This window comes from Perognathus longimembris, chromosome 28 (assembly GCF_023159225.1).
Source record: "Perognathus longimembris pacificus isolate PPM17 chromosome 28, ASM2315922v1, whole genome shotgun sequence".
Taxonomy (NCBI): Eukaryota; Metazoa; Chordata; class Mammalia; order Rodentia; family Heteromyidae; genus Perognathus; species Perognathus longimembris.
The window spans coordinates 105053183-105078318 of record NC_063188.1 but is presented as its reverse complement, the minus strand read 5'-3'; the positions used below and the strand labels follow the sequence as shown (position 1 = coordinate 105078318).

At 37.9% G+C, this 25136-nt stretch overlaps 1 protein-coding gene across 3 annotated transcripts in view; it reads right to left on the bottom strand.

Moving 5' to 3' along the window:
* Pir (pirin) overlaps nucleotides 1–25136 on the bottom strand; it is a 66394-nt gene that overhangs the window by 24330 nt on the left and 16928 nt on the right. For all 3 annotated transcript variants that reach the window (XM_048335797.1, XM_048335798.1, XM_048335799.1), the window contains 2 exons: nucleotides 21955–22038; nucleotides 18569–18775 (listed from right to left, as the gene is read on the bottom strand). In XM_048335797.1, coding sequence (XP_048191754.1) covers nucleotides 18569–18775; nucleotides 21955–22038 — 291 coding nt within the window. The remainder of the gene's footprint in view (nucleotides 1–18568; nucleotides 18776–21954; nucleotides 22039–25136) is intronic.

Sequence of the window (25136 nt, the reverse complement as noted above, 5' to 3'; positions counted from 1 at the left end):
GTGGGAGTTAGCAGGGAGTCACTGACTGAATTTTTTTCTATTCTTGTCCTCAATTCCAGTCACCAATCTTGCTCTCCTCCTTTTCTACTGCTCTTCCTGTCTTTAGCTTGTTAACTTAATTGATGTTACCCCAAAAATGATACTCTTCCCCTCTAAGAATACAATTACCAGGATGCACATGCATTTATACATACCCACACACATGCAAACACAAGATAATTCTGTACACATTTTACAAATTCATTTGAAAAACTCTAACAGAAACTAATGAGAGACTTAGAAAGTGACAAATACATCCTTACAGTATAAACAGGACTGAGAAAATCTTAATTTATGTTAAGATGTGTTTTGACAAGTCTGGTATCAAAGAATTCTGATATGAGTGATCTTTTTGTGTTTCAAAGGCTTTCAACATAATATGTCTTGGATAGCCAGCTCTCAACAAATACTACTGCACTTCAATTATTCTATAAGGAGATAAAACTCAACTGGAAGCTGTTCTCATGAGTGTGTGTAAGTCAAAGTATACATCTACACTGATTATTTTTTGAAAAGCATCTAGGCCTTGTTTCTACTCATTTTGATCTTCCATGCCAACTATGATTAAGTGGCAAATGTAAATTACATTCATTTAAGTCAAGGATGACAAAACTCAGATGCACTTTGAGCAAACCTAAATTTAGTTTTTCTATCACACATTGCTGATTTCCTAGCAAAAGGAAAATCACCACTAGGCATATTTTCCCCTGAGTTCTGTTTTGTTGGTTGCTATATATGATATTAAACTATTGATTGATACTCAAATTGTAATCAGAACTTAACCAAATTATCTGTTCTGATTAAAAGTTAGCTATTGTAATCCACAGGATTACAACAAATTGTCCATGATAAAGCAAAATAAAACATTCCTTCAGAAATATAATTCATCACAGACAGAATTAATATATCTAAATTCCACCCATGAAATTGTTTTCATTTTCCTTTGCTCTGTTTTGATCCTGATTAATAATTCTTACAAAAGTACTAAGATCCGAAGGTACTCATTCCCATTTCACCATCCTGTTAGAAACATTTGTGGAACTCTCCTTTAAAGAGAGTAACCTACATTTCAAAACCTCAGTGGCTTAAATCTTATGGTTCAAGTACCACACAAAGAAGCTTCTAGAACTTAAGTAATGTAACTCTTCCTAAGAGGTTAAGGGTAAATTTTCCCAGGGGTGCTGCCAAATGGAGGGGAATGTTGTCTCTCTTCTCCTATAAACATGTCAAATCTTTCTTTTTCTTATTTATTGTCAAAGTGATGTACAGAGCAGTTACAGTTTCATACTTTAGGCATTGGATACATTTCTTGTACTGTTTGTTACCTCCTCCCTCATACCCCCTCCCCCCTCCCCCTTCCCCTCTCCCGCCATGAGTTGTTCAGTTGGTTTACACCAAACAGTTTTGCAAGTATTGCTTTTGTAGTCGTTTGTCTTTTTATCCTGTGTCTCTCGCTTTTAGTATTCCCTTTCACTTTCTTAGTTCTAATACCAGTATATACAGTTTCCAATGTACTCAGATAAGATAGAGATAGTGCAGGTACAACCACAGGAAGGGGATACAAGAGGATCATCAACAATAGAAGCTACGGTTTCACAAGACATGTCAAATCTTAATGAGTGCCAGACACTATTCCAATAATGACTACAAAATAACTAAGACAAAGTATGGTCTATAAAAGCACTTCCTTCCAAACCCCAACTACCTTCATAGTATGTCCTTCAAAGCCTTCCCATGTACCCTGGCTTTTGGTATGATACCCTTGTCAAGCTGGCTTCCTTCCTCTGCTTTTATTCATAAATGTAATCTTAATTAGGAGATAAAAGTACTTCCATATGGAAGCCATATGGCTTACATAACATCTTTTCGAGAAAAGAGACTTGTGTACCAGTATGCACAAGTGTGTGAAAGAGATTAGCTTTCATTTTGTCACCGCTCACTGCTCCCCATCTACTCCTGCATACTTCAGCTTTTACCTCCAAGCTCAGTCTTCCCTGAAAACAAGTGGCAGTGATTTAGTGTTGTGTGTCGCAGTGTAAAACATACTTTCATATTTAGGAGTGCGGAAGGAATGATTTCATAAACTATGATTTAGTGAGCTTTTAGGAAATGCACTCATTTTCAATCATAGTATAATGTATTGCTTAAGCAAATTACTCTAAATAACCGTACCAGGATTGTCATCCCCAATATCCTAAAAACAAAGAACCAATTTCTACCTGTTTCTAGCCCTGACCTTCTGTCCGGCCATCCTTCCAAAGTCAGACATTATGTTTTATGGGTTTCATGGGGATTGCATCCTTGCTAACGTGATGACAATTATTGCATGTAAATCTCTGACCACATTTCTAATCATTTCCTTATGAAATGATGGGTCTAAAGGTCTAGACAATTTAGCCAAGAGGACATTTGTGAGCATAATCATTTGGCTGAATAACAGTCTTGCTGAAAATGTCTGGTGCTAGACATCGCTTCTCCTAGTCTTTATTATTTTGTTACACCACAGGGCAATTTTGCAACTCCTTCTATCTTTTTCTTTTCACTTAATCTCCTTGTCTTAAACATAGAAGGGAAGAATTAATTGCTGGTAAGAAAAAAGTAAGAAGGAAAAAAACCACCTAAAACCTTTTGAAAAGTATGGGGAAAAAAGAAAAAAAATTAACCTGACATGAAAAGTTTAACGCCACTACCTCCCAGAGGGCAAATGCTAATATTTCAACAATCAGTATCTAAAGTATTTATTTATTTATTTTTTGCCAGTCCTGGGGCTTGAACTCAGGGCCTGAGCACTGTCCGTGGCTTCTGTTTGCTCAAGGTTAGCACTCTGCCACTTGAGCCACAGCACCACTTCTGGCCGTTTCTATACATGTGGTGCTGGGGAATTGAACCCAGGGCTTCATGTATAGGAGGCAAGCACTCTTGCCACTAGGCCATATTCCCAGCCCTAAAGTATTTATTTTTTGACAAATCATGTTTGATCACGTTTTTGATGCCAGTCTTGGGGCTTGAACTCAGCTCCATTTTCAGCCTTTTCTGATTTTTTGTTTGTTTTGGGGTTTTTTTTTTTTTTTTTTTGCTTGGTTGTGGGGCTTGAACTCTAGGCCTGGGCACTGTCCCTGAACTCTAGTGCTCTACCACTTGAGCCACAGCGCCACTTCTTTCAGCCTTTTCTGGTGGTTAATTAGATATGAGACTCTCTTGGGCCTTCCTAACAGGCCTAGTTTGATCCACAATCCTCAGATGTCAGCCTGAACCATTTAGGCGCTGGAGCTTGGCTAATTTGATCTTATACTAAGTGACATGCTTTTATTTAAACTGGTTCTAGGTAAACCACATGGTATCTATTAAAAAATCCATCTTACCAAAATATTGATTATCTTATTTTTTAAATGTTAATAGAAAAATCATAAATTATAGTCATTAATCTTTAAGTTTGACTCTTCATTTGGGTGATTTATTACTATAACAAGCAATATTAACTATTACTAATATGAGAATAATAGCTAGATATATTAAGGGCTTAGTATGTATCAGGCACTATTTTAAGTATCTTCATATATATCAGTTAGACTACTTGTATTTCATTAAGCTACTTAACTTTTTTGTTCATTTATTAATTTCTGCATTTAAATGACATTAATTAGAGCTGGGCATTGCTGGCTCACCTATAATCCTACTCAGGAGGCTGAGAGCTGAGGATCACAGTTCAAATCCAGCCCAGGCAGGAAAATCTGTGACACTCTTATCTCCACTCAACCACCAAAAGCTGGAAGTGAAGCTGTGGTTCAAGTCATGGCCAGTGCCCAGACCCTGAGTTCAAGCCTCAGGACCAGCAAGCACACACACGCTCACACACACACACACACACACACACACACACACACACACACACAGACTAATTGACAAACTATAATCTTCCTTACTGACAAAACGTTTCCATACATAGTTGGGAGTATTTCAGGTATTTCTCTATTAGTTACAAAAACTTCAGTGGGAAATCCAAATGTCCAACTCGTTCAGAAGCCCCCACTAATAGGAGAATATCTACTCTTGATGTATGTCATATGGCTGGCCATTCTCCTCAATTTCCTTCCACTACGTTCTCCTCTTAGGGCCTGATGGCCTTTGCCTTGGGGAAAAATACAAACACCATGAAAATGAGAAATTCACTGCTAGATTTCACCATTCCCGAATGGACAACCATACTGTCCACTTTGTATTAAAGATTTTACAAATTGACGAAACATAAAAGTTTTGCCACCTTATTTGAAGCAAACTTCCAACTCTCACTGTTTACAATAGGTTTATCCTCCTCAACAAAATATTTTCTGTCCCCAATCCAAAGCACTCTGATTTTTGAATTCTTAATTACTTTAGACAATTCTGATAAGGGGTGGGAGAGATTAGTTTCCATCCTTAGTGCCAAAAGTACTGGGGGAAGGACGTAAATGTTGTAATCACACATTGACATATACATGAAGTGCTACATAAAGAGAAAACAAGGAAGTCTTGGGCAGAATGCCAATGCCCCTGTGTAGGGTGGGAGTTGGAGGGCCAGAAAACATATATATATGTATATGTATATATATATATATATATATATAATCAAACTGAATTACAGAGAGGTTACAGTTTCATACATTAGGCATTGGATACATTTCTTGTACTGTTTGCAGAAAACATTTTTAACTTGAATAAACCATAAGGAATTGTGGACAGACTTGAGCAGGCTTAGCTAGCCAAATTTTTTTGGACATAGCCAAATTATCCTACAGTCTAGTCTTTATAGTAAAATATCATTTTTCAAGCATCGTTTTAATCAATAGTAACAATGTTCCCTTCGCTTCTCACCTTTCATTCATAAGAGCAAAGGGAAAAGGAAGAAAAGAAGAAAGATGCTAACAAGACTCACAGTCATGAAATTTAACCAGAAACATGTTCATTGTGTAACTGGACTTTGATTTCTGCCTTTGGATCAGGATCCTTGCCCAAAGTTAACAGTTGCTCTAATTTCTTGCGAAATTAGAGCCCATGAAAGAAAATATCCATCTCTTGCTTAAATAATCCATTCTGATTCCTCTAATGGTACTAGTATGAGAGCCGCAATGGCCCCTAACTATGGCCAACCAGTAGCCTTCCTCGCCTTTCCATAAATTCATGGGCAGTGTGTTCCAAGACTGAGTCAGCAAGCATAATAACTGATGCTATTATACTCCTTGCAGGGTTTTGCAACATTTTTAACCTTTTAACCACATCTGAGACTTACTAGGATATTTTTTTACCAGTTCTTGCAATAAAAGTGCATCAAGATCTCACATGAGAAAATATTTAGCAAAGATAAGATCTCATGTAACTGTGAGGCCTGATATGGTATATAGACACGAGCCTTCCATTTTATGATACAGGGGAATTGAATTATGATACAAGGTTTCTTATATGTAATCATTTGTAGGACATTTTGACACAAATAGGGTGTGTGTGTTTATACAAACATGTTCCTAATGTACTCTTCTGATGTAGAGAGAACTATATCCATTTATGGGATTCACTCCATAAAAATGAATTAAAGCATTCCAAAACTGAAGAGAGATAAACATACTAAATTTATGTAAAAGGGCTGGATGGTATGATAAAGACAGTGTAATGCTCTCAGAAAATGAGGCAAAATTCAGGACTCTTGAGTATTTATGAGTCAAGTCCCATGTCTCTTTCAGTAATGAGCTATATAGCATGGGAAAATCTTTGTACCTGGTCTGATTTCACAGTGGGAGTGGATAGTGGTTCTCTTAGATCTGAATGAGTGCTGACATTCTGACTTAAAAGTGGAGGAGCCAGAAGAAAATAGAACAATAGATTCTACTGGCTTTGAGAAGCATCTAATAGGGACCAGGCATTCTACGTTCTTGCTACCATAAGAAAATCACTCAAATCCTAAGACCCAGAAAATGGAAGCTTAGTGCAACACACCAATCATTGAGAAAGAGGGTACGAAGAACTTGGAGTTAAACCGCTACACTTTGAGGAAGGCACTAGTGTTTCAGTAGCAATGAGACAGAACTATACTTTTAAAAAGGAGTATATTGTATACATCTTTGATACCTCTAGATCATTGGTGGGAAATTATACCTCAGAACTGAGCACCTTAGTCCTTCCTGCACACTGTGACTATTTAAATTCAAAGAATATGGGTGATTAAAACCTCCAGTCAATTACAAACCTCAATGCACAAAGACCAGAAAGAGGGGGAAAATGACTCCTCCAGAAGTTACCAGTTCCACAGTAATGGACCTCAGTAATAGGGAAGTTAATGAAATTCCAGAAGAAGAATCCAAAAGGATGGTTATAAGACTGATCAATTAAATCAAAGATGACAGTAAAATCTATGCAAATGAACTAAAACAGGATACAAATAAACAACTGAATGTAATGTAAAACATAATTCAAGATATGAACAAGAAATTCAGTAAGGAGAGAATTTTTAAAACTCAAGTTAAAATTTTGGAAATAAAAATTTAAGAAGGCAAATAAAAACCTAGGTAGACTGTCTCACAACAGACTGAAACAAGTAGAAGACAGAATCTGGAAGACAAGATAGATGATTTAGAACATTCAGACAATACTTTTTTTTTTAAAAAAAGGACAAACAGGAGGGGAACATCAAAACAGTGAGGCAAAGAACAAAAAGCAAGCCAATGCAACAGTGATACAAGACAATAAATTGTAAACTAACTGTACAACTGGGGGCGGGGGGGATTGGGGAAGAGAGAAGGTGAGAGGAGGTAACAAGTTTGACAAGAAATGTACCCACTACCTTATGTAACTGTAACCCCTCTGTACATAACCTTAACAATAAAAAAAAATTTTAAATGGCTAAGTCACGATTAAGACACCAAATTCATTAATCATGGGCATAGCAGAAGAAGAAAATATACAAGCTAAAGCCATACAAAAATATATTCAATAAAATAATAGCAGTAAATATCCCAAATCTTAGGAAAGAGATGAACTTAGGCCTACCAGACAGTTTTAGAATGCTTTTAGGATCAGAAAAGAAACTCCCTGGGGCTGGGAATATGGCCTAGTGGTACAGTATACATGAAGCCCTGGGTTGGATTCCTCAGCACCACATATACAGAAAACGGCCAGAAGTGGCGCTGTGGCTCAAGTGGCAGAGTGCTAGCCTTGAGCAAAAAGAAGCCAGGGACAGTGCTCAGGCCCTGAGTTCAAGACCCAGGACTGGCAAAAAAAAAGAACCTCCCCATATCATGTTATAATTAAACAATTTAGAGTACAGAAAGATAGAATATTGGAAATGTCAAAGAGTCAGAGATAAAGGCAAATCCATTAGAATAACATCAGATTTGTCTATAGAAACTCTAAAAGTCTAGGGGGCATGCAATGATATACTGAGCCCTGAAACAAAATTGCTTGCCAACCTTGATTATTGTGTCCAAAAAAGTTATCCTTCATAACTGAAGAAATAAAAACCTTCCATGATAATAATAAACTAATGGAATTTGTGAGTACAGGCCAATACTTTAAAGATACATTAAAGGAATCCTTTAAGAAGATAAAGCTATCCAGAACAGAAAGATTAGCACAGCCACAAGACTATGGTGAAGAATAAATCTCACTAAAAGGGTAGATAAATGACAATTTGGAAAGAATCAAAATTACAGGCCGGGCACTGGTGGTTCACACCTATAATTCTAGCTACTCTGGAGGCTGTGACCTGAGGATCACGGTTTGAAGCCAGCCCAGGCAGGAAAGTCTGCGAGACACTTATCTCCAATTAACCAACAGAAAAACAGAAGGGGAGATGTGGCTCAAAGTGGTAGAGCAGTAGCCTTGAGTGACAAAGCTCAGAGACAGAGCCAAGGCCCTGAATTCAAGCCCCACGACCAACCCCCATAGGAAAAATAAAGAATCAACATTGCAGAAACAACATGATAGAAATTACTATGTATCTTTCAATAACAATTCTGAATGTTAATGGTCTCAATGCTCCATTAAAAGACAGAATGGGGGAGAATGCAGTCAAGAATTCATTGTATATATCACAAAATTAAGGAAGAAAGAGAAGGGGTGGATCAAAGAGGGATGAGAATGTTGAAGGGGTGACACTGATCAAGATACATTAGATTCATAAACTGCTTTGTTAATGGCACCTCCTTTGTATAACTATTTAAAGATAATTTTTTTTGCCAGTCCTGGGCCTTGAACTCAGGGCCTGAGCACTGTCCCTGGCTTCCTTTTGCTCAAGGCTAGCACTCTACCACTTGAGCCACAGCGCCACTTCCAGCTTTTTCTGTGTATGTGGTGCTGAGGAACTGAACCCAAGGCTTCGTGCATGCTAAGCCAGCACTCTACCATTACACCACATTCCCAGCCCTTCAAGATACTTTTTATAAAGACCCAGAATGGCAGGTTACATAAAAAAAACCCAAACACCTCATTATTTTTTGCCAACAAGAAACACATGTCACTGGCCAAAAAAAAAGTGGAAGATGATTGGAGATACTCAGAGAAAATGGTGCCTGAAAGCAAGAAGTAATAACTGCAGTCATCTACAAAAAAAGGAGAATTCAAACCAAAATTAGGAGATAACTACTATACACAAACACCCTGAATGTTGGCACACCCGATTTCATAAAACAAATACTACTGAATATAAGACCTCAGACATACCACAACACAGCAACAGTGGGTCATTTCAATTTCTAATTGCCAACAACAGAAATTAAACATACAAAAAAGTCAACAAAAAATTTAAATGATACTACCAATCAAATGCACTTAACAGAATATTCCACTCAACCGCTGCAGGACATATGTTTTTCTTAGAAGCCCATAGAACTTTACCCAAAGTAGATCTTATTTTAAAACATAAAGTAAATCTTAACAAATATAATAAAATTCAAATAATTGCCTGTATTCTATAAGACAATAATAGAATAAAACAAGAACTCAATGGCAAAAGAAACTATAGAAAATATGCAAGCACATGGAGATTGAAACATAGGCTTTTGAATGATCAGTGTTTCTTTAAAGAAATCAAGGGGAGCTTTTTAAAATTCCTAACTAAAATGAACATATTATTAAAATTTCTGTTTCTGTTTACTTTTTAAAAATTACTAGGAAATATTACATCTTGTTTTCATTATATTTTTTTAGGCAGCTCTGACTTACAATCTTGTATTCCATTAAGCCCATAAAGATGCTAGGCATTTTTGCTTCCCAAAAACATGTAGAGATTTTCTGCCCATAAAGCAAGTCGGTAAACTCTTATGATAAGATCACAATAGGTCAAAAGCTACATCCATATAAACAAATAAGATGATGCTTAGCAGAATGAACTCCAATGTATGGAAATAATGGTTTATCATTGTTATTTTCAGAGCTGGGAATATGGCCTAGTGGTAAAGTGCTCGCCTTGTATACATGAAGCCCTGGGTTCGATTCCTCAGCACCACATACATATAGAAAAAGCCAGAAGTGGCGCTGTGGCTCAAGTGGCAAAGTGCTAGCCTTGAGCAAAAAGAAGCCAGGGACAATGCTCAGGCCCTGAGTTCAACAAAAACAAAACCAAACTAACATCATTGTTATTTTCAACATGCTATGTGAAATTATGCTCTTTTTCTTTTGTATTTCTTTCCCATGTTTTTACCCCTGATATCACTGCAATTGATTTTAGTACTCTGGATATTGTATATATGTGTATTGGAAGTAGGGAAGGGAAAGGAAATACTAAAATCGAGAGACAAAGGATAAAAAGACAAACCAATGCAACAGCAATACTTACAAAACCATATGGTGTAAACCAACTGTACAACTCATGAGGGGGAGAGGGAAATGGGGAAGGGGGGGAAGTGAGGGAGGAGGTAACAAGTTGGATAAGAAATGTACTCACTGCCTTACATATGAAACTGTAACCCCTCTGTACTTCACTTTGACAATAAAGAAATGAAAAAAAAGAGAACGTGGAAGTAGGAAGAGAACCAAATAAGAGGCAAAAGAAGCACTATTTATTACATATCTCTGTGATGCTAAGCACATTATATACAAACAACTCAAGGACTGTATATTATATACAGATGAAAAAATAAAGACTAAAATAATTTTTCTACTGGGTGTGGCAAAGCACACTTGGAATCCCACCACTTGGGAGTTTGAGGGAGGAGACTCCACCTCAAAATCATCTCTACTTCAGGGTAAAATCACCTTTATCCACCCACCCCTTGTACTGTCTACACTTCCCATCTTCTCTCAAGTCATTTCTCTATGTGCACCTTGGGCCTGCTTTTCTTTTTCTTAGTTTTTTTTTCTTTTTGCATTTTATTAGCACGCATTAGTTGTACAAAGGGGGTTTCATTCACCCTTGGTTTTCCCTTGCACTCTTATCAGGTACCAGCTCCTACCAATACCAGTTTTACTTTCCTCTTATTCATTCATTTCTTTAATATATATTAATTATGTAAGGAAGTTTTGCCATTGTATTTCATGTGTACATGTATTATAATTGGATCAATCCCCTCTATATTGGAGTATCTATAGCTTGCCATCAGCATTTTTTCTTAAAAAGTAGAATTGTTAAGGTAAAATTTTACACACTATAAACTTCTTATGCCTCAGACAATCAGAATTATATCTGACACTGAAATTTATTTATTAGAGTTAGTATCAGTTTTAGTGAAACTATTCAAAAGCTTTATTTGCCCAAGGATTTTGTCTCTGGTCAAAATAAAATACTATATTTGTAACTATTAACTTAGCTTTATATACACTGAGAAAAAATTTAAAATACTGACATATAATTCGGTTTTTTTTTTCCTTTGAGTATGTGTGTACCAGCACTGGGTCTTGAACTTCATGGTCCTGGCTCAGCAGTTTTGCTTGTAGTGCTCTATCATTTGATCCATACCTTCAATCCAGTATTTTGCTGGTTAACTGGAGATCAGGCTGGCTTCAAACCATGATTCTCCATGTCTCAGTCTCATGAATATCCACTTCAGCTTTTTAGTGCAACATGTAAGAGTGTAACGAAAGGACTTTGAAACTGTTCTTTGTTTTTTGTTGTAGTTAGAAAAAAAGTTGTGGTTTTTTTTTTTTAAGGAAAGACTAATTATATCCTAAAAATACAAGCCTTGAAAGACATGAATAATTTCAATGGCAAGTTCCACTTGCCTTTACTGAAGGCCACATCTTAGGTTATTTCTCGTGGTTTTCATTATGTTCTTAGTCCAAATTTCCCTGTAAATGTGTAATCTTTATCACTAAGGCCAAGGAAATATGAACGGTACAGAATGTACCCTTCTGTCTTAAAAAACGTACCTTCCCATTCTTCATTTACTGGCAGAAGAGGACTTGCTGATACTAATGGAATGTACTTCCTAGGTGATCAGGTCAGTAAAGACATCTTGAAGGAATAAAAACATCTGGCACCCTTTGTGCTCACCAAGAATGGTATTTTGGGGGTGAGTCAGCTGCCCTGAACAAAAGCAACCTTTTGTACAGCTGAATTGATCGTTACCACTGTTTATTTGAACATTCCTAACTGCAAATGAAGTGCCAACTGTAGCAAATGCTTTGAAGTGCTTGGGTGCATTCTTTGGTGTCTTTTCATTGGCTAAAAATAGCTTCATTGTACCTACCCTGAACACAGCATCCAAGCCAGAGTTTGGACTGGTCCAGGGAATGATGCTGATCATTCATTGTGAGTATCTGGCCTATTTGGGAAAGATCCTATGGCAGGTACTCCATGCAAATGAAGACTGCACACAGTATGCTGGGGGCTATCCCCGTCTGAGCCTCAATTCCTAAATTAGAAACCCCGAGAGAGGGATACAGGGATATATATGTTATCATATCATATCATATACATGTGAGCCATAGGAAAAATGTAGGTATCAACAAACTTGGTTTTGAATTTTCCTTCATTTGAATATTTTTCACTATTTCCTTATTTATTTATCGATTTTTATTGTAAAGGTGATATACAGAAGGGCTACTGTTACATAAGTCAGGTAATAAGGACATTTCTCTTTTTTGCTGTCATATTTTCATTTATTTATTTATTTATTTTATTGTCAACGTGATGTACAGAGAGGTTACCGTTTCATACATTAGGCATTGGATACATTTCTTGTACTATTTCTCTTTGAACAGTGTCAAATCCCCACAAGGTGCACAGTTCATTTTCAACATAGTGTCTAGTGAGTATCACTGTTGCATTTGTTCACCCTTTGTCCCACCATTACTGGGCTCCCCCTTAACTTCCCCCAAACAGATAAACTTACATACAAGACAAAGGGCACAGAAATCAAAAAGAGCAACAAAGGAGGAAAAAACTACAACAAAAAAGCAAAATAACAAAAAACCTCATTAGTCTTTCTTAGAGTTCATTTTGGTAAGCATCATTTTATACGGTCATTTGCACATAGCTATTGAGTTCCTGTGATCCTCTCCTAAGAATATCCTCCCTTGGTCTCACTGTATGAATGTATCAAGTGAACACAATGGATGTTAAGAGACATAAAAGTACACTTGTACACATTTCCTTCCTTTTATCCTTTTAAAACTCTATACAGTCCTCCATCATCGTCCACAGATTGTTTGCAGTTTCACTAAGAGTACCGGCCACTGTGAGATATGATCTGCTTTCTATTTTCTTTCTTTCCTTTTCTCCATGCACACAATCAGAATCATTTAGAAACAGAGGCAGAACGGCTGAGTTTGAGACCAGCCTAGGCTACCTATTGAGACTCTGTCTCTAAACAAAACTAAGTTGTTTTAGATTCACAAAATTATCAAGTGACATTAGGGTTCCAGAAACTGCCTTAAATAGATAATGGACATTTATTTTAATACTTACTTAGTGCTTAACTTTGACTTCTGTTATATTTATATCTATTTTTCTTACAGTGAAAATCTTGATGCTTAAAAGAAGACATTTTTTCTTTCCTTTATTTCATAACATATACAACATTATCAACAAATTATAAAACCCACACTAACAATCAAATAATAGTGAAGTCTAAAGTTGTGCCATTTCTTGTCTTTACACTATAACTCACTGAAAAATATATAGCCAGAGAACTATACTTCGAATCTCTAAAAACAAATGTTTTCTCTGTTTGGTTATGTTGCTGATCTTCATATACTAATTTTAGGTTCCTCATTTGTTTCTGTTTATTTTTATTATAATATTTAGTTGGATTTTTTCCTTGTCTAGTTGAACTTAAATATGGAAACATTTCAATCTTTCAGATTTAAAAGGAATGCTTGTTAAATATCTACAGATCTCTAGCCATAGATTTACTAATCTATCATGGAATGCTCTGATTTATAAATAAAATAAAGGAACAGAGAGGCATTTGGAAGGGAGGATTGCTTCCTGAGCAATCTTTATTGTGCTTTTGTTTGTTCTCTGGGACAGCTGCAGCCTGTCTCTTGACTCTTTGTCAGAAGCCAACTGCCCCAATCAGCTTCTGCCATTAGAAGAATACTTGTCATACTTTTTAGCTCGCCCAAGAACTTGTAGGACTACTTAAATGGCAAGAAAATGGAGCGTATGCCACTGGCTTTGTTTTGTTTTGTTTTTGTCAGTCATAGGGCTTGAACTCAAGGCCGGGGGCCTGTCCCTGAGCTTTTTCACTCATGACTAGCACTCTACCACTTTGAGCCACAGTTCTAGTTCCAGTTTTCTGGTGGTTAACTGGAAGTTAAAAGTCTCTTGGGCTGGGAGTTGGTGGTTCATGCCTGTAATCTTAGCTACTTATGAGGCTGAGATCTGAGGATTGTGGTTCAAAGCCAGCCCCAGCAAGGAAGTCTGTAGCAATCTTATCTCTAATAAATTACTCAGAAAAGGCCAGAAGTGGTGCTGAGGCTCAAGTGGTAGAGCACTAGCCTTGAGCACAAAGAGGCTCAGGGACAGCACCCAGGCCTTGAGTTCAAGCTCCAAGACCAGGGGAAAAAATGAGTGTCTCATAGACTTTCCTGCCTGGGCTATCTCTGAACCTTGATCCTCAGATCTCAGCCACCTGAGTAGCTAAGAATACAGGCGTGAGCCACCAGCACCTAGTTTAAGCCACTGTTTTTAAGGTATAATTTTTAAATCTTCAAATGGGAGAACAAATTAATGTGTTCATTTTATTTTATTTTTGCCAATCCTGGGGCTTGAACTCGGGGCCTGAGCACTGTCCCTGGCTTCTTTTTGCTCAAGGCCAGCGCTTGAGCCACAGCACCACTTCTGGCTTTTTCTGTTTATGTAGTACTAAGGAATCGAACCCAGGACTTCATGCATGCTAGGCAAGCACTCTACCACTAAGCCACATTCCCAGCCCCAATATGTCCATTTTATAATGTATACAAAGCAGTCACCCCTTCATCATTCTCTGTCCTTCCATCTAAGTATTTCCTTGTCATAGTTTTTTTTTTTAATTCTATCTTGGAAAACTGTTGTTTCTGAGCTTGGGAAAGAGAGAACAATCTAAGCACATCATCAAGGGAAGAGCAGCAAGCTGAGGAAGGCAGGAGAGAGAGCAAGAGCTCCATTTAAAGTGCACAGGATGAAATCCCACAAGTCATGTTTCCCACAATATGGAGATCTAGGTAGAGTGCAAAAATTATCTGAGTAAATTACATGAAATGTGTAGCAAACTCCTTTGGAAACTGAATTTTTAAAAATGTAGTCATTCATTATTTAATATATGAAGACCTAGTTTACTCAACAAAAGGAAGATTCTTTTTTGAAATTAATTTACTTTATTATTATTATAGAGGTGATGCAAATAGGATTACAATTACATGAGTCAGGTAATGAATATATTTCCTTTCGCAGTGTCTTCTGTTCCCTCCCTCTCTCCCAGTCCCTCCCTCCCGTCTCCACCCACGAGTTGTATAGTTCACTTTCATCAGTGTCCAGTGAGCTCCACTACTGCGCTTTTCACCCTTTTTCCCTTGAGCTCTGTGTCCTTCCCCACCCTCCTGAAGATATACATGCAAATAGACCATACATAAGGTAAAGAAGACAGAATCACCAAAAAGTAAAAGCCTTTTGTTTCCATATCTTGGAGTTTGTTTCAGTATGTATACTAATTCATATAAATATGAAGAAGCACTTAGGCATTGCACCTTTGTGTTTCTCTCCTAAGATTATCCCCTTTTGGTCTCACTGCGTGTATCTAGAATCCTGTATAATTTGTCATATCCCAGTGCATTTTAGATCTCACAAAAAGGAGATTCTTTATGCTATGTTTGTAGGTCACACAAACACTGTCTAAAGCTTTGCAAAGGAAAAAAAAATAGCACCCACTATTAAGAGCTTACACTGAGCCAAGCATTGTTGTAAGTAGTTTACATATATTAATCACTGTAATCTGCCCAAAGACTCGAACTTGAGTGAGGCCTCTAGAGTCATCTCCACTTTGCAGACTCGAAAACTGAAGCCTGGTTAGTGAAAGTGAGCTCTCCAGTATGAGTCAGTAGTAGAGCTGGCCTTGAACTCAGGCCATCTGGCTCCATATTGCCTTTCTCTGACCCCAATGGGGCTGAAGCCTCCTCAACATTTGCTTCTGACATAATAGAATTTAGAGCAGTGGGAGGCAAGTAGAGGCATAATTTTTTGGGGAGGGGAAAGGAATTGTGTTCCAGAAACCTGGCAATAAATATAGCTGATTGGCTGGTTGATAAGGATGGAATGGGGTTTGGAGAATTGCATACTCTCATGAAATAAACATTTGATTGTGACCTTCTCAAAAAGACAGCAGCTATTTGAACTATCCCATTTTTCTTTTCTCCTCTTCTGCCTTCACTTTTATACTATGTTGTCCTAGAATAATGTTGCTTAAGGCTTTCCAAGGGCTAAATAAAATGCTTAGACACAGACAAGCTGGAAAAAAGGGATACATCCATCTTTGGAAATACATTTTTTTTAAGTGTTCCTTGTAAAGCCTAAAGCATCTTATACCAAAACCCCTCACTCTTTTCGTGGAAGAAGGAACTGAAGTCTAACAATATTAAGTAAGATTTGTCAAAAGCCACTTGTAACATCTTTCATAGAAGCCCAGATGAACTTCTTCAGGATAGGTACACTTCTTTGTCTTGGAAATCATGCCTAATTACAAAGAGTGGTCCCTAGCCTACACTTTATAATGTAACTTAAAATGATCATCCCGATTTTAAAACATCTCCAGTATATCTAGACCTTTTAGGATCGAGTTATTTCTTGGTGGGAAGATATTCAGGCTTCAGATGCACAAAATTGTGTCTCTTGTCAAACCCACAAAGAAAAGGTCATTAGAGTTCACCTCTTCAGTGACTCCTTCACACTGGTCCCCTTGCTCTCTCAGAGCAGGCTCCTTATCCTACCTGATCACAAATCCCTTTAGCATGCATAACCAACAAAAAGTTCAGCCCAAGTTCTGCCCAAGTAAACACAAATAATCAAAATAATAATAACATTATGAAATAGTAACCTCTCTGTATAACATCTTAATAATAATAACAAAATTATATTTTAAAATAATAACAGCTAGGATCTATGCAGTACTTACAGTGTTTCCAGTGCTACTCTGGGAGCTTAATATATAAAAAAAACAAACAATCCATGTGCACATCTTATTTCTATGATTAAAGAAATTGAGGCATAGAGATGTTAATTGATTTGCTCAAGACCACACAACTACTCCCTACTAGGGATTCTAACATCAGAGTCCATAAAGTTCATCATTGCTGGCCAGAGAAATTCAAATGAATGCAGCTCAAGATTCCAAGACTGCTATATTAAAATGAAGTTTGTTGAGATTGGTTTGAGAAGAGGAGAATGAGGACAAGTGATGGAGATGGTGAGTCTAATCAAGGTACACTGTGTGCATATATGGACACACCAAAAGGAAAAGCCCTTGTACAATTAATTGATAGTAATAAAAATGTAAAGGCTGATTGTTTCCTTCAGAGATCTTACTGGACAAAAATGAAATAATAGAGGTCATCAGCTACCAGGACATTATTTTTACAAAGTTAGAACATTACCTCTAATTCTTGGATGCATTGCAACAGCAGTAGCATATATTGTTGCTGCTTGGAAGTGCCTTAAAATGCCCTGTGCCTATCACTGGGACTGGCTTTAGCTTTAAAAATGCCTCGTGTTTTCTAGAAATGGGAAGCAGTTGTAAACTCTAAAGGATTTGTGATATAGCTGGCTTTGCTTTTCTATTGAATCACAGGTCTGATTTCTCTTTTTTTCAGCTGTAGTCAGGGCAATTTTTTTCTAAATGAAATCTTATAGACAATTTCAATCTATACAACTGGACAAAGTCTGTGCTTTGATTGAATAGGCAGGAGATTTTCTAGTCTTCCACCACCTATCTTTGTATCCTGTGCCCTGCAAGCATGTCTCTAGAGCCCTGGGAATGTCTCTAGGTCCTGGGAATGTAATGAAAAAGTATCAGATAAGGCAGAATGGGCAGCTTCCATCTGCATTGATTCAGTGTCTCTTACACCTCTTTGCCTGATGGTATAGACAATAATGTCCTTTGGTCTTACACCAAAAGATCTCATAGGATCTTAAAACTCTATTCTACAGGCTGAAGGGGAGGAAACTTCACAAACAGCTGAAAAGAGAATGTTCAAAGCTTGACAAGATAATACAGGTCACACAAACACAAAGCAAGGTCCTTTCCAACTGAAAATCACAGCTGAGGGGCAGACTACAATCAAACATGTTTAAGAAGGAGCAAACCGATATTTTCCTTATTTCTGTGTATACTACAAACAAAGAAAAATCACACATACACACACCTATGCATGGTAAAGAAAAACTGCTCAATTCCACCCAGTATTCGTAACCAATCTGTTAACCATGCAGTGTGTCCTTTGAGTGCTCATTATCCTTATGGGTGTGCATTAAAAAGAAAAACTTACATGTCAGTATTTAAAGTCATTTCAAAGGCTAGCAGCCCACTAGGAAAACAGCAAAGTAGCTATGTGTACCACTATCACTGCCATGGCTCGAGAGGGGATCTCATAAACTTTCCTGCATGCACTAGCCTCCAAATAGGATCCTCCTATTCTCAGCTTCTAAGTAGGTAGGATTGCAGGCATGACCTACCAACATCCAGTGATCCAATTAATTTTTAAAAGGTACTTTTCTTTAATGTAATAGTCTTTTTTCCTTACTGGGTGGAGCAGAAATCTTTGTGGAACAGGATTCATCTTTGTCTTGTGTTTGCTTATTTAAAGGTAGTGATTTTTGCAATAGTAAGTAAGCAAAAAAAGTGAACTATACGTTAAAAAAATAACGGCAAATCTTTATGCATACTAAGACATGCCCTGAAAACTGCTTTCAACCAGATTCTTTATAGCAGTATGATTTCTTATAATTTTCCTAGCCTGTGTAGCAAACCAACTCTAGGTTCCCTTAGGTTGCTCTTTCTCTGTGTAAATTCAGTAAGAACTAACTGTACAAATGGGACCAGCTTTATGTCCTTGCCCAATTCACAATTCACAGACTCACAAGAACATGGCTTACCTTTACCCCCAGAGCTTCTCCAGAAATGACAGCAATCGTTACACCATCCTTACTAGGCTTAGGGATTTCTTCACTCTTTAATTCCTGGTATTGGGGCTCCACCATCTTCTCTGATCTTCTCAAATTAACCCACAGTTGTAAGCCATGGGCTGGCTCCTCTGAACAAGGCATTTCTGCATGTAGAATGCCCCGGCCTGCAGTCATCCACTAAAAACACCAAACCAACATGAAGAACAATGTAACCTCGCCCCTAACAAGCCTGGAGGTGGAACAGTTACAACACCATCACTAAATAAGGCATCTTCTGGGTGTGTGCTGCTGTTGGACATTGTGAGAAAGAGCAAATATTACTGACAATTACTAGGGCCCTTCCCAGTTTTCCAAGTACTTCTTCATTTGGAATCAATGCATCACACCCGATATTTGTACAACTACAAAACTCTTCTCTGTGATATTCCTGTCTTAGATGGAGCTCCAAGATGGAGAGGTACAAGTACACAGTATATTGGAGTGTGCTCTTTGGAGATATTATTGAAGTGAAATAAAGAAGAACCGAGAAAGAGAGAAGCTAACCAGTAATGTAGTTATAACATAGGCTTAAGTCAATCCAACAGGGAGATTTAGAATTGGGATGAACTTCTAGGATTTTCCAGAGTTGCAGCAAGGTGGCTGAGTCTTTATATCTTGAGATCAGCAAGACATTAAACACAGGCCACCCCTGAACCACAACTTCAGGAAAATTAGTTTCTGACCAAGGAAGCAGTTCCCTGGGATGGATGTAGCAGTGAGCCAATAGCATCCAGGATGCCCAACAGCGGGAACATCCATGTGTGGATCTAAATACACATGCAGAAGCTTTCAACACCCACCACACTGTAGATGAATGAGTTAGGCCTCTTGTTGCTTAATTCTAGTCATGGAGACCTCTCAGCTGAGAGACATAGTTGCTGCCTTCATTGTTGAACAGAGTTTTCAAGTGTTTATCTTTTTTTTTTTAATTAAGAGCATATTAGGGGCTTGCTCCAGATACTAAGCTCAGAATCTGGGGATGAAGGGTTGGACATGATAGATACATTTCCCACTTGTCTTAGCTTGAGTTCTCCCACAGAAGATCCTGAAACAAAGACCTAGTTGCAGGTACTTTGTTGGGAATGTGATTGGGAAAGTAAAAGTAAGGGAGTGGGAAAAATGAGCTAGGCAAGAAAGAATGCCAAAGAAGCTTAATGAGTAGCTAACATCTGTGGTCACCTGAGGTTCAATCCCATGGGGAACCATGGAGATAGATTGGGGAATGATCGCACAGATTAGAATGCATTTTGATTCCAATTGGGAAAGTTCGCATAGAGATGTTAAATCTCTGGCACATCCAAGAGCTTAGGACTTGGTCTGGAGAAGGGCCATCCTCAGGGAGAGAAGCAGATCTGGTAACGGGTATTATTAGGTCCACACATGGACCCTGTCACCATGTGAACTCAGAAGTGGCCAAAGGGGCTAGGAGGCAAGCTATCCACATTATGTTCTAGCCTGCCTTTGTGGAGAGAAAACTCACGAATGAAATAATGGCACAAAGTAATCATTGGCATTCCATGTGCTTGGCACTGTGAGAGCACTGGAGGGACTCAAGTCACCGTGCATGAGGTTATGAGCTTAAGGTTGAGAGTCGGACAAAGAAGTGACTACAAGAAGAGGAAAAGGAGCCATACAAAGGAGGCAGCAGCATGTGAAAAAGAAGCTGAGTCAAGAACCTGAAAGAAAACTAGTACATTTTTTAGAGATTTCCTTTTTTTTTTTTTTTTTTTTTTTTGCCAGTCCTGGGCCTTGGACTCAGGGCCTGAGCACTGTCCCTGGCTTCTTTTTGCTCAAGGCTAGCACTCTACCACCTGAGCCACAGTGCCACTTCTGGCCGTTTTCTGTATACATGGTGCTGGGGAATCCAACCCAGGGCTTCTTGTATACGAGGCAAGCACTCTTGCCAGTAGGCCATATTCCCATAAATAGATGGCTCATTTCATTTGATAAGGTTGACTAAGCCTGTTTGCTGTCTTATGTTCCTCAAACATGTCCTAATATTTTTAAGCATTTTTTTTGTTTTATTTAACAGTTCATCAGTCTATGTTTTCAATGTCTGGTTAACCTTGTAGATACAATACAGTTTGTAAATACTTGCCTTAAAATGACCTATACCTTCTATTTGGGGGTGATAGTGGGGTTTTCTTTTCATCCTAACCATTTACTACTTTAAAAGTCATGAGCATCTTTTTATTTTTTCACATCCTTAAATCACTATCTTCTCATTTTTAAAATGATATGAAAATAATAGTTATCTGAAAAACATCACATATAAAATGCAAAATAAACTAAACAATATTAAACCATCATTGTCCTAATCAAATGTGAATAAATTTTTTTGCTGTTGTTTGAAACAAGGTTTGGTTATGTAGCCAGTTGGCCTCTAATCCAAGATCCCCTTGCTTTAGTCTCCTGGGTGCAAGATAATACATACCTATTTGGCATAAATGTAGCTGAGAGGGCTAGAAATTCAGTGACTGAAAGTCATTGAATTTGCCAGTTGGGACATCAAAAATGGTCATTACCTGGACAGTTTCAGGAAAGGTTTAGAGAAGGAGTGCGAGTTGAGCACCGGTGTCTCATGCCGGTAATCCTAGCTACTCAGCAGGCTGAGAGTTGAAGATGGAGGTTCAAAGCAAGCCTGGACAAGGTATCTATGAGACTCTTATCTCCATATAACCACAAAAAGCCAGAAATGGAGCTGTGACCCAAGTGGTAAAGCACCAAGGTGGGACAGCACCAGAGTCAGTGCCCAGGACTTGAGTTCAAGCCCCAGGACCAGGACCAAAAAAGAAGGAAAGGAAGGGTACTGAGAGACTAGCTATGATTTCAGTGAGTAGGAGGAAAAAAATAGGAGAAAAAGGGAGGTACAACAGTCATTTGTGAGCATTGTTTTAAGAAATATAAGAAACAGGGGGAAAGGGAAAGGGGGAGGGGAGAGGGGGGAATGAGGGAGGAGGTAACACACAGTACAAGAAATGTATCCAATGCCTAACGTATGAAACTGTAACCTCTCTGTACATCAGTTTGACAACAAAAATTTTAAAAAAAGAAATATAAGAAACATAGGAAAAAATAGGTGGGAGCTAAGAAATGATTGAAATGTCATGGAAAGCAAGAACGAGGAGCACAAGTAGCCTGAACCATTTTCTAGGCTGAGTAGAAACCTCCATAGAAAGGGAGAAGTCAAAGAAAGAATACAGAAAGGGGGAAAAGGGTGAATGCACTAGAAATGGATGGACACACACACACACACACACACACACACACACACACACACTACTAACTCATCAGCGTTTTGCTGTCCATAGCCATACCTGTAGGTCTCCTGGGTTCATTTTACCAACGTGCCCACAGAAGTCTTCGTGGGCCATACTCCCCCCTTCCAGAAGGTAGGATACCTTTAAAAAACAAACAGAAGAAAAAGTTGGCCCTTTGTCCATACACTCAGACTATGTAGGGTTTTTAAGCCATTGATTTGCATATATTTCTTAGAATTTGAGTATTACCCCTTATCATGGTTTGTGACAATATTTTTTTCTCATTTCAAGTTGTGAGAAGGAGAAGAAAAGAGTCTCAGGAAAATACAAGTTCCAAGAAAACATGGGTTCCAGCGCTTTTCTGACTCCATAGCATATTTGTACAACCAATTCCATGCCAATAGCCTTACTAAACCTCCATTCACAAACGTAGATTCCCAACCAAGTTGAAATCAGTCCAGTGATTTGCTTTTGCCATACTCACCTGGGACAGAGCTTTGACTGCATCTCCACAGGTATCATTTGTAAGGTCTAATTCCAGTTTTCTGGTGTCCAAATGGAACATTGCTACACAAATCCTAAGCACCCACCTCCACACAGCTCTTGAGCCTGTGTAGACTTAACAAATGATTCAGAGAATGCATTGGTAGCAATCCCTCAACTTCCTGTCAGTCACTTCCAAAGAATAACTGCATCTGCACCCTTCCTCCAGTTTTCTATTCACAGGTGTTTTGATTCCTGACCTAGGCCAATCCTCTACCTGTATCTCATAGCCCCTCCGCTTCAGGAACAACTGCCATCAATTTCCTACCCTCAACCTAAACTCTTACTTCTCCATTCCTCCAACAGCACCTAAATTTGTTGTGAACACTTCCAAACTTGTAGAAAAATAAAGCTCTCCTGCTTCCTCAAAAAAAATTTTTTTTAAATAGAAGACAAAAATAGACATTTTTCCAAAAAAAGGCAAACAAATGACCAATGGTTACAGTTATAAATGCTCAACTTCACTAATCTCAGAGAAATGTAAATCAAAACCCCACTGTAGCTGGGTGCTGGAGGCTCATGGCTGTAGTCCTAGCTACTCAGGAGTCTGAGATCTGAGGATCAAGGTTCAAAGTCAGTTTAAATCAGTAATTATTTAAAAAGAATATACAATGATTTTTTATTGGCTTCCTAAACTAACAACTTCTTCAAATTCCCTAAATCACAACTCTCTAAACCATGAAAAGAGTAAGATTTCTGTACCCTTTGTCTTGTATGTAAGTTTATCTGATTTGGGAAGGGGAAGACAAAAACGGTGGGACAAAGGATGAACCAATTAGCAGTCCTTATTCACTAGATACGATGTTGGAAATGAGCTATACAACTTGGGGGGGAAACAGATAGAGGGAAATTGGGTGTGCTAATTACCTGATTTATGTAACAGTAACTCCTCTGTTTATCACCTCTACAATAATATTTTTAATTAAAAAAGAAAGGAAAAAAAGTATGTTCCGGATGTAAAAGAAGTTTTTAGCATCTATATTAGACACTATTTTGCACCTATAATCATTTTCTCTTCTATAGAAGAATCCTTCAAATATGTCCACAGCAGATTGTAACCTGCTTTTGCTTTATCCTGAAGTATAAAAAATAGAATTAGCCAAGTATGGTGACCCAAGCCTCTAATTCAGGCTACTCGGGAGGCAGAGATTAGAGAATCTTGGTTAAAGGCCAATCTGAGCAAGAAGATATTGTGAGACTCCATTTCAACTAATAGTCAGATGCAGCAGCGTGTGCCTGTTATCCCAGCAACACAGAAAAGCACAAATACAAAGACTGTAGTTCAGGCTAGCCCAGGATTAAAGCAACACTTATCTCAAAAACAACACAAAAAGGCTAGTGAAGTGACTCAGATGGTAGAGTGCTTGTTTAGCAAGCACAAGGTCCTGAATTCAACCCCTAGTATTGAGGATGGGGGAGTAAGGCTAGTTTTTATGTGAAAATTCAAAACGTCATCTTGTTATATAGTAAATTATCTGAGAAGCCACATTTTGAAGGATCGAATCTTGGAGTCTTTATTAGAGTATTGGCAGTCTGCAGGCAGCCAGTATGGAGAGCTGACTTAGGACACCATGGTGACCAGAGATGAGACAGGAGACAGGACACAAGACTCGAAGATAGAGACACGTGGCCTGGCATAATGGTGCCTGAGCTGGCTTGATCCTACATAGGATCAGATCAGAGGGCTGATCATAGGAAGCTCCCAGTCCCAAGCACTTGACTGACAGGTTCAGTAACCTATAGGTCAAGTGTCCTCTAGGAATTTAGGCACACCCATCAAGACAAGATGCCAGACAGTACAACTCACCATGTGGCCAATGATGGCGCTGGCCAGATCTGACCTCCATACTACAATTTTATAACTAATTAAATGGCAATGTGACTTTTAAATCATTTTTTCTATGCATTAGTGTTTGGGGAAAATAAACATAGGACAATCAATTCAAAGGTATAAACCCTATTATAATAATTTAAAATAATTAGAAAAGAGTTGCATCAACAACATCATCTTATAAATTTGCTCAACAAATTTATCATGGTTCTACAATGTCCTAAGTACCACATTGGGTGATTACAAATTAAAAAAAAGTGGAGAAGACAGAGATAGTAATTTTCTTCATAAAGCTTATAATATCATGAGAAAGATAGTAAGAAATAAGTAATTTCATTGAAGGTAGTCATGGTCAGAACAGAAATAAAGCACGTAGGATCCAATACAAAGCTTAAAATTTTAAAGGGGCAATAGAAAGTTTCCAATTTTTTTTAAAAGCCACAGTCTAATGAGCAGTTTCTAGAATTGCTTTCCTGTTCTTGCTACACATGCATTTTTAATTAAAATAATTATGAAAGGAAAGCAATTTCCATTCTGTCTGGACTGAAGTTCCCCTTTGGGTTTTCAAAGGAGTCCATTCCAAATTATATGCATTTCCATCCCTGAATATTTTCAGTTATCCAAGTCTAAGGACTTTCAAGTTACTAGTCATCAAAAATACATCAGGCAACTTAAGAAATACCAAGTGGCAAGCATGCCTCATTTAAATAAAAAAATTAAGTGGAAACCAAGTGAAAGTTTTCTTTCAAATCTGATGTTTAGAGAGAAATTTCAAACTGTTCTCACAGATCAAGAGAACAACCTCCCTTTCCTCTATTTTCCCAGTGTGGACCTCCTTTTTTCCCCTAGTAATAGAAAAGTAAAC